Source organism: Orcinus orca, chromosome 10, assembly GCF_937001465.1.
Source record: "Orcinus orca chromosome 10, mOrcOrc1.1, whole genome shotgun sequence".
Lineage (NCBI taxonomy): Eukaryota > Metazoa > Chordata > Mammalia > Artiodactyla > Delphinidae > Orcinus > Orcinus orca.
Window position 1 is genome coordinate 76,100,508 of NC_064568.1, and position 10,489 is coordinate 76,110,996.

The 10,489-nt window shown below is 52.3% G+C and overlaps 1 protein-coding gene across 2 annotated transcripts in view; it reads left to right on the forward strand.

The window, feature by feature from the left end:
* RUNX2 (RUNX family transcription factor 2) overlaps positions 1–10,200 on the forward strand; it is a 220,623-nt gene extending 210,423 nt beyond the window's left edge. For both annotated transcript variants that reach the window (XM_033423884.2, XM_033423887.2), the window contains one exon: positions 8,979–10,200. In XM_033423884.2, coding sequence (XP_033279775.2) covers positions 8,979–9,580 — 602 coding nt within the window. In that variant the 3' untranslated portion in view covers positions 9,581–10,200. The remainder of the gene's footprint in view (positions 1–8,978) is intronic.
* The last annotated feature ends 289 nt before the right edge of the window (positions 10,201–10,489 follow it).

Consider the following 10,489-nt stretch of genomic DNA (forward strand, 5'->3'; position numbering starts at 1 on the left):
GTGGACGATCGCCATGCCCTTTATTGTGTTAAGATGCCAAAAAGTCCTGTTTAACTTTGTTCAGCTCCGAATGTTCCAGCATTTCTACGTCATGGAGCTGAATTTTCATGGCACTCCATTTAACAGGCCTTGGGAAATGTAAAGTAAAACACAATAAAAGAGAGCAGGGCGTCCCTGGTGGCTCAGTGGTTGAGAGTCCGCCTGCCGATGCAGGGGACACGGGTTCGTGCCCCGGTCAGGGAGGATGCCACAGAGGGGCTGGGCCCGTGAGCCATGGCTGCTGGGCCTATGCGTCTGGAGCCTGTGCTCCGCGACGGGAGAGGTCACAACAGTGAGAGGCCCGCGTACCACAAAAAAAAAAGAGAGAGAGTAAAATATAGATAAGGAAGACACAAGTAAATACTATTTTCCCAAAGCACACGGGATTGGGAGAGGAGATTTTATATACAGATACACACGGGATTTAACACGTGATGTTTTTCTGATTTGGTTTTTATTTCCATAGGGATGAGTGAAACACTGTTGGTGTAATGGCCTATATGGCAAAGAATCTAAAAAAGAGTAGATACATGTGTATGTATAACTGATTCACTTTGCTGTACACCTGAAACTAACATAACGTTGTAAATCAACCATACTCCAACAACAGCAAAAAATAATTAAAAACCCCAAAACAGCCACTGTTGGGGGGCTGCTGTATGGCTGTAATGGCACAGTCCCTACTCTTGTCTTGTTGAGGAGGCAAGACACACACATGTGCACAGACACGCGCACAGACACGCACACACACACGCGCGCACACACACGCGCGCATGCGCCCCACCAGGGTAACTAACTTTCCCTGAGAGGAGGGTGGGCTCTAGGAGGTGAGAAGCTGGGGCAGGTGAAGGAGAGAAAGGCAGGAGGGGTGACAGAGGGGACCCAGGGGCAGGAGGAAGGTGCCTGGTTCTGTCCTGTCCCCAAGCTTAGGAAGTGTGGTGTGGCAGCCTCTCTGGAGCCGTGATCAGAGCCAGCCAGTGAAGGGTCAGCCTTGCCCTTCTCTGGAAACACCTCCTTCCCTGCAGTGAGGCCGGGAAGGTGCCTCTCATGGGAGGAGCTGCTCTCATTTGTCCAGTGGGCCTCACGCTGAGGGCGAGGGTAGAGCAGAGGAAAGGTGACTCGGGCTGCTTTTTGTCACCTGGGACTGTCTTGTGCCCGAGTCTCTGTGGCCTCAGGACTGGCGGGGTGAATGGAGAGAGGTCACGTCGGTGGCCCTGATCCGGGATGTTTCTGTGTGTCCAGAAGAGGGGGTGACACATGCAGGCATGCCCGGCGGCCCGCCAGCACCTGTTGAGGACACAGCTGCGGCCAGGGCCGGGGGCATTCTTGGCCGCTGTCTCACGGCCGCCCTAGCAGCTGCCTGGGTGTTTTCCCACATTCCACGTGGGATGCTGACGTCGGGAAGCCCTGAGTAGGGAAGAGCCTCCTTGGGGACAGCCGGGCCCTGCTCCATCACCGCCCAGTGGCCCACACTCCCCAGGAGGCACCAGGCTCCATTTCAGAGGGTGCCGGTCCAGGAGGACAAAGCAAATTTTACAGCCAAGAATTCAGAGTCACATTTGTTTCAATTTATCGAAACGTCTGGCATGTGAAAAACAGGGGGTGCGGGGGCTTCCCTGGTGGCGCAGTGGTCGAGAGTCTGCCTGCCGATGCAGGGGACACGGGTTCGTGCCCCGGTCCGGGAAGATGCCACATGCCGCGGAGCGGCTGGGCCCGTGAGCCATGGCCGCTGAGCCTGCGCGTCCGGAGCCTGTGCTCCGCAACGGGAGGGGCCACAACAGTGAGAGGCCCGCGTACCGCAAAAAAAAAAAAAAAAAAAAACAAAGCAGGGGGTGCGAAGGGAAGCACAGGCAAAGGAGAGGCAGGGATGAGAGACAAAGAGGAAAGAGCAAGATGGGAGGGGGCCCGTCTCCAACCAGCTGGCTCTTCGTCTGATAACCCACATTAGGAGAGAGAAGGTTTTGGCTGCGTGAAGAAGAAGAAAAGCGGGAGTAGAACTAGAATTTATTAAAAGGTAAAGAGGAGCAGAGGCCAAGAGGTGACTTAAAGGCGCTTTGAACCCCTCATAGCTCACGGTCCTTGTTCCAAGTCAAGTAAGACACGGGGGTGGGGGCAGATTGGGTGGCGGGAGGGACAGAACACATGACCACCGAGTGGAATTCCACACTGGAATCGTATTTTCTTCTCTCAAGTAAATTCTTTAATCCAAGGACCTTAAAACACTTGACAGATTTGCAAGGATTCCACCTCATCTCCTGCCCGTGGGAGGGAAGAGTGTTGTTTTGCTCATTTTGTATAGAGGGGAACCACAGCATGATGGGGCGGAGCTGGAAGGAAAAGGTTTCCAGGGCCTGCCAGTAAGAGAGGCTGGCCCCGGGCTCAGAGAAATCCCGGCTCCCCCAGTGCCCACCCCAGGGCCGCATCTCAGCCAGCAAACTACAAAAAAGATGGTAGATGGTCGGCTAGGAAAAGGAAAGGTTCTATTAGTTTAAAAAATAAATTATAGGGCTTCCCTGGTGGCGCAGTGGTTGAGAGTCCGCCTGCCGATGCAGGGGACGCGGGTTCGTGCCCCGGTCCGGGAAGATCCCACATGCCGCGGAGCGGCTGGGCCCGTGAGCCATGGCCGCTGAGCCTGCGAGTCCGGAGCCTGTGCTCCACAACGGGAGAGGCCACAGCAGTGAGAGGCCCGTGTATAGCAAAAAAAAAAAAAAGTACTGTTTGTGCCGGAGAATCTTTTGGCAGCTCAAATCAGTCTCTGGCTGCCCTTCTGCCTTCCCAGCTGCTTTTTTACTAAGTTGATTGATGATGAACACCCCTTCTCATTAGCGCAGCCCTCAGCCACTAGGAAATTAGAGGCTCGGCTAATTCACACGGAAGTAAAAGGGTGATGACTTTTCCCATGTCATCCTTGGGAAGTCACTAATGCTTCTGGAAACAGAGACTAAGGATTTCCCCAGGGCTGGGCCTTCTGATCTTCAGAGAGTGGCTCCTCAGAGGCAGGGACTCCAGTGAATGGGCGATGTTCTGGGAGAGTCCGCAGGCACATCCTGGCCAGGGCTACTGGGCATCTCTTCAGGTGTCCTGGTCCATTGGCTGTAGCAGAGCCTGGATGAAGCCATAGCCATGGTTTCAGAGGCCCCTGGGCCAGCCCATTCTACTCAGTAGCTATAGACTGCACTGCTACTCTCCAACAGCTGGCCTGAACAGTACTCGCCCTTGAACAAAAAAGATGCAAATTGCAAAAGAAATTTACATTAAGAAAGTTCACACGCTTTCAGAATGGAGGAGGCCCAGATATGAGAGAGAATGGAATCGCCGTGAATGGCATGGGGGTCAGCCAGGTACCGATCAGGTCTCGGTGGCTGTGGGCTTTGTCTAAGCTATCCAAATTCTGTGAGCCTCAGTTTCTCCGTTTGAAAATGGGAAGAAGGCCACTGTTGGGATTAAATAAGAAAACGTATGAAAGTTGCTTTTGTCGAATAATCCTAGCTGTGTATTAGTGTTATCTTATAAAATGGGTGCTTTTGAAATATAAGATCCCCGGGCACCCTCCCCAGAGACCGTGATTTAATTGGCTGGGGCAACAGTAGTGTTTATAAAGTTCCCCAAGTGATTTTAATATGCAGTCAGGGTGACAAATCATCAGCCTAGAGTGTAGCAGACCCTCCACAAATGTTAGCTCTCCTTCTCAGCCCTTGTCTCATCCCTGCAAACTCCGTAAAGCGTGTGCCCTTCTTCACACATGATAGCCTTTGGCATTAGCTGCCTGGATTCATATCCTGGCTCTGTGACAGTGAGCAGGGTACTTAACATAACAGAGCCTCAGTTTCCTGCACAAGAAAATGGATTACAAACAGAATCCACACCATGGTCTTCCATGAAGATTAGAAGAGAGAATTTAGCATGTGGCTTGGGGATGGCACTCGGTCAATGTTGGCTGTTATTGGGAGCCGTCAGTGTCAAGTCAGGAATCCCATGGTCTGTACTGCAGCCGGCCCTTTTCACCCCCTCCAGAGACACCAGCCCTTCTCTCCCCTGCCAGGCTGTCCTGCTCCGGCTCTCCTGCTGAGCCACGTTCCTGGGAGATGCCTGGTGAGGGCTTGGGATCACATTGAGTCAGAGGTATTTGTAGGCGTGACTCACCAGGTCTTAAAACCAGAAGATTGCCCTGTGGGTCTCATGACGTTTCTGGAAAATAAAAGGAGTGAATATTACTGGGTTTAGTTCATCCGACACTCGCCCTCCCTTTTGTGTGCCGGGGGTTCTGAAAGAAGTGGGCAGTGGCCCAGCCAAGTCTGAACCATCAAAGGCCAGGGCCTGGCTGCACTGCTGAGAGATGATGCTTCTCCCCCAGACAGGTTTCATCCTTTTCCCAGAGACTTCTGCTTCTCTGGTTCCCTGCCCAAAGCTACCCTGTTTCTCCTCCCTCCAGGCTCCTGGGAAAATGTTCCCACGGGCTGCCTCTGCTGAGGTGTGTCAGAGCTGAGCTATGCTGCATGGCTGGGTGTGGGCTGGGAAGGGGCCACCCAGACTCCAGAGCATAAGAAAGGGAAAGTTCCCCTTCTGTGGCCAGAATTTCTGGAACCTTGCACTGAAGCAGCAGCCAGGAGTGCACCCATTTCTCTGATGCCTTTTCCCCCACCTTCTGCATCCCTGCTGATAGTGAATCCTAATGTTTCTGGGTCCCAGCTGTCTCTAGAAGCTGTCTACTTCTCTGCATCTCTAGCTACCACCCTAGCAAAAGCCACTGTCATTTTGTAATTTCTCACCTGCAACGGCAACCTCCTAACTTGTGTCCCTGGCTTCTATTCTGTCCACTTCTTGCCCAATGCAGCCAGGTGAACTTTTCAAAATACAAAACTGATCATATCTCACACACACACACACACACACACACACACACATGCAGACACACACACTTATGTTTAAAACTTTTTCAAAGCTTTCCATCGTTCATAGAATAATGACAAAACCCCTTAATAAATTCAGCAAAGCCATGTTTATCAGGATTTGGTTTGGCTGTGAGTGACAGAAAACCCAATTTAACAGGAGTTTGAATAGATAAGATTTTATTTTCTCATACAAAAAGGCTACAGTTGAGCCAGCTAGAATTTGTATAGCAGTTCTTCAAAATTCTCAGGGACTCAGTTCTCTGCTCTATAATCCGTAGCATGTGGTTTCTACCTCATGGTCCAAATGGGCTGCTTGAGCACCAGCCATTGCAACCAAAACCCAGGCACAGGAACAAAGAATTGTACATAGCACTTCTACTGACATTTTTCTGCCCAGAATTTAGTGACAAGCCTAGAGCTAGTTGGAAGAGAGGTTAGAAAATGTAATCTTTGTTCTAAGTGGTCATGGACCAGCTGAAAAAGAGGAAGAAAATGGATATTGAGCAATACTGGCAGTGTTTATCACACACTCCATCTCCTGACGCCTGCTCTCCTTTTTGAGCTTCATCTCACCTCACACTTCCTTCCCCTGGCTCTCTCCACTCCCAGCAAACTGGCTTTCTCTGGAAGTCCCACATATTTGCAGCACTCCCTTCTGCCTCAGGCCCTTGCTCATGCATCAACATTCTCCCCTCTTCCTACTTAACTACTCATCCTTACTCCACTCCAACAGCATTTCCTCAGGGAATCTTCCTTGATTAGGTCAAACCCTCCCTTTTCTTTTAGATGCTTATAGCACTGTTGCAATTACACATCTGTTTATGCAATTATTTGATTAATTTCTGTCTCCACAGTGAGGTCAGGATTTAGGTCTGGCTCTGTACACTGTGGAGCATTCTGCTGGGCATATTGTAGGTGCTCAATAAATATTTGTTGAATGACTTAATGAATAAATGTAAATGTAATAAATTATCTTATATAAAAAAGAGGCTATGACTCAGCAAACAATTTTCCTGGGCAAATGGTGGAGGGTGGCCAGGAGGGCTGGGGAGACACAATAGAGCCAGGGGAGAGTTCTAAATGATTCATTCAAATCCAGTAAGCTTTTGGGTGTGGCAGAGGAAGCACTGACCTGGAACTCAGGAGCCCCGTTTTCTGGTCTCAGCTCAGCCACCAGTAGCTGGACCACTGCCTGAGCCAGTGAGAATTGATCAGATGCTGGATATACTTTGAAGGCAGAGGCTATAACCACTGCTGGCAGATTGGATGTGGGGAGTAAGGGAAAGAGATGGGTCAAGGGTTTGTCCTGGGTGTTTGGCTAAACAAAGGGAAGGTCACTTACTGAGAAGGGGAAGGTAGCAAGAGGGGCAGGTTTTAGGGGATGATCTGAAGGGTTTATTTGCAAACGAATTGCAGGTTCCTGTAGCCAGCTGCACACTTCACCTCTTCCACAGGCGTCCCCCAGGGAAAGCCTAGGCCCAGGCAGGTGGGTTTAAGTGGTGGTGATAGGGAATGCCAAGTAGGTGTAAAAAAGATAGAAAAGGTCAGCCGTTCAAGGTACATAGTTACCAGCCGAGCAATGATTCAGCCTGACTCAGCAATAGGATTGAACAGAAAGTACTCAGAAGACCTTGACTTACAGACTTGGGAAGAAGCAGTCACTTTCTGCTAAAGGTCAGTGACAAGGCAAGGCATGTTCATGCATGGTCACTGCAGAAATCTTTGAAGTTTTAGCTTAAACAGCAGTGAAGGGCTTTCCTCTTTGAGAACCCTTTACTCCTCCCTAAGCCAGTGTTCACTCGTTCAAGGCTTTGCTGGAAAACCATCAAACTAACAGTAGAATAGGCCACCTCTCTTATTCCTCTGATGGCTAGGCGAGGTCATCACATCATTACTATTACTATCTTCATGATCATATGAGGCTTCTAGGTCGCTCCTCTACCCCTGGTTACTCTAGTTTCTATGATTGTGAACCCTAAGCTTCATTGCCAACCTTGTATATTTGGTCTACACCTTTGCTCTGCAAGGTGTGGTCCCCAGACCAGCAGCACCCACCCAATGACCTGGGAGCTGGCTAGAAATGCCGAGTCTCTGGCCCCAGTCCTGACTTGCCAAATCACAACCTGCCCTTTAACAATGTCCCAGGGGAATGGACTGCACATGGAAATTCAGGAAACACTGCGCTAGAACATTTTGGGTACCTGCCTCTATCTCATTTTCCTTGTTAGACTTCTATTCGATTATATATAACAGCCTCTTGTCTGCTGTGTGTGAAGCTTATTAACATCGTGCTCAAGCAAAAGCAGAGCCAACAGTTTGTAGGATTTCCCTTTGATTCTTTTCAACTCACGAGGGTTATGTGCCCAGAAGTGTCAGAGATGCGTGGTTAACAAAAGAAGAGCCTCACAGAAACCGGAGGAACTTAAGTTCTGGCGGAAGAGAGGCAGTTCTGTGAAAGCCAATAGCAGAAAGTGCCCATGCGATCTCCATCAGAGGAGTTTTCGGGCACACGGGTGGCTCTCCTCAACTGCGGTCCCCGAAGAGCCATTGCTTCTCTGCTCCCATCAGACCAAATTCACAACCATACCGACTGGACATTGGAACATCTGGGACCTGTGAGTACTGTGAGAATGTGGTTGAGTTGAAGTCAGGATGAGGGAACAAACTCTCGCCAGATGATTGCTCTGAGTCTCTGCAAGACTCAACTCCCAAATGACGGAACAGCTCACCCATGAGGGGCAGCGAGAGCACACACGTTCACAAGCAATGGGGAACGTGTTTACTCACCGGCTCTGTCGTCATGTCATTCTCCCACCCACACCTCCCCAAGATAACAGGCCGAGGTAATAGAGCAAGCTCTGCCTTTGAAAGGCTTGGAACCCCTCAAGGGCAGGGCATAAAGGTGGGCACCCAAACTGCCAATGAGGAGAGCCAAGAGTAGACACTCCAGCTGGAGCTGGGAGCAAGCCTTCGGAGAATGGGCTCCAGTAAGACTCAGAACCGCTTCCAGGGTGAGCACGAGCCGTCTACCCAAAGGCGGGAACAGGGCGGCCGAAACAGCTGAGGTCATTGGCATTGAGGTGGATCCTTTGATCTGAGGTTGGTAAACCTTGCTGCCATACCCAGTTGCAAAGAGCTGCTGCCCACTTTCTACGTGGGGACTCAGGGGATTAGGGGAGAACTCACAGCAGGAGGCTTATAGAGTCTTTGAGTGCGGCCCCCTGTGAACTTAGACCCGTGCTGAAGACTTTTTTTTTTTTTTTTTTTGCGTTACGCGGGCCTCTCACCGTTGTGGCCTCTCCCGCTGCGGAGCACAGGCTCCGGACGCGCAGGCCCAGTGGCCATGGCTCGCGGGCCCAGCCGCTCCGCGGCATGTGGGATCTTCCCGGACCGGGGCACGAACCCGCGTCCCCTGCATCGGCAGGCGGACTCTCAACCACTGCGCCACCAGGGAAGCCCCAAGCTGGAGACTTTTGAAGGCAGGTTGATCAGTCCTGGTTGGGTCCCAGGGGTCACTGGGATAGGAAACCAAGTCCTCAAGGGGGGAAGGGTCTGGCCCGAGGTTCCATGGCCTTTTCTGGCAGAGCGCTGAGATCTGGCTCCTGGCCCCAAACTCTTTCAACTTCCTCCTGAGAGCTTGGCTTTGCTGGGACAGTGGAGGGAGCCCTCTGTTTAACACACTTCTGCTTCTGAGGGGGGTGGAGGGGTCCTCCTTTCACAGCCTTGACCTACTGTCCTTGGCAAGACTGCCTGCGAACAGGCTGCAACTTCCGCCCCTGCCTGGAACTCCCTTGCTGTCTTCCCAGCAGTGCCCCTCTCTAGACCTCAGGAGAGAGCCTTAGCCACCAGGATGCCTTGCTGGACTCCATGGTCTCCCCTGCCTAGGGATTCCCGTGCTCCTGAGACCCACTCTTCCTTATCGGATCTAGGGGTAGGAAATAAGTTTCCACCTTCTAACTCAGTTCCTTTATACCTAGCATGGAGCCGGACATACAACTGGCGCTCAATAAATGCCCGAGTGACCCTTTCTCGTTTCCTCCTTGACAGATTCAGAGCCCAGCACCTTGGACTCCCAGTCTTCGACCACCTTGTTCCTCTCCTCCGAGGACCCAGGCCCCTCCACCACCGCGCTTCCTTCTCCCTCGTCGTCCTGCGAGCCCCAGGCGTTCTCCCCGGGGCCCTCGGTTCTGGCCCCGCTGCTGCCGCCGCTCCCCGCTGCCCCTGCGCCTCCCGCCTCGGGCTCGGGCGCCCCCCGGCGCGCCGGCCTCTACTCGGTGGTCGCCTCCTCCCCGGAGGGAGCTCCGCGCCTCGTCGACTGGCTGCCCGGCTGCCCCTCGACCACCCCTCCCGGCGTCCGCGGGGATGAGCGTGATCGGCCGGCTACCTGCGCCCCGCGCCCGGGCGCGGCAGGCAGGGAGGAGGGCGCGGAGGACCCGGGCGCTTCCCCGCCGCCCTGCGCCCGGCCCGCCGCCGCCGCCGCCGCCGCCGCCGCCGCCGCCGCGACCTTGGAAGCCAGCGTCGGGGACATCCTGGTGGAGTTGCGGACGATGAATGGCCACCTGGACGTCATAGCGAGGGCCCTCACGAAACTGGCCTCGTCCCTGGGGCCGCAGCCGCAGCCGCAGCCGGATGCCCGGGATGGCAACTGATGGAGCTGCCCCCGGACTGTGTATCCGCGGAAGCCGCGCAGTAAAGGGATCCTGAATGCACCAGGCATCCCTGCCTGTGTCACCCCTGAGCCTGGCAAACACAGCAGAGGACGGAATTACTCTGCTCAACCTACTTATGGGAAGGAATGGACCTCCCCTCGCATTTCAATCTGAAATGATGGTGCTTTTCACACTCTGCCGTGCCAGGCTCGTTCTCAGCTCTCTCCCGCCTGCCCCACTCCTGGGAGCTCCCCTGGCCCTTCAGGTGTCCTTCTCTTGTTTTGGAGAAGGCCTTGAGCTCCTGGCAGGACAAGTGCCCGAAGATTGCGGTGGGACCCTGGGCAAGATGCTCAGGGAACCATCCTTTCCCGACCTACATTGGTGACTTCTGAGTCCTGTGGAGGAGGGGAGGCAAGTGTGAAGCATGTTACAAAATCAGTCGTTCAAGGGCAGCTCCGGTGTTCCTTTCTTGAGTTGTTGATGTGGTATCTGATCTCTGGTGACTTTTACACATTCCTTTAAAAAATAGTTTTGGGAAAAGTTTATTTTTTCCCATTATAACCACATTTCAAGAGGTTTGGAAAACAGAGAAGTGAGAAAAACCTGATGTATTTGGAGAAGGGGAGTATTTAAGTCTTTCTTATGAATAAGCAAGTATTTTGTGTAATAAACAAGATTTTTATATGTACTTTCTGGGTGTTGGCCTTTCGGTGCCACATTTCTTCCTTCCCTTGCTCTTTCTGTTCTCAGTTACCTATCCCAGCCTTACTTTACTCCTTGAGTCTTATTTCAACTTCTCTCGTGCTTGTGAAGGATAAGCTTTTAAAGGTTGGCATGGTTCTTTTCGAAAGCTCCCAGACCTCCCTAAATTTGGTAAATCCACCCTTTTTCTCTGGATTGGAGCAGAAA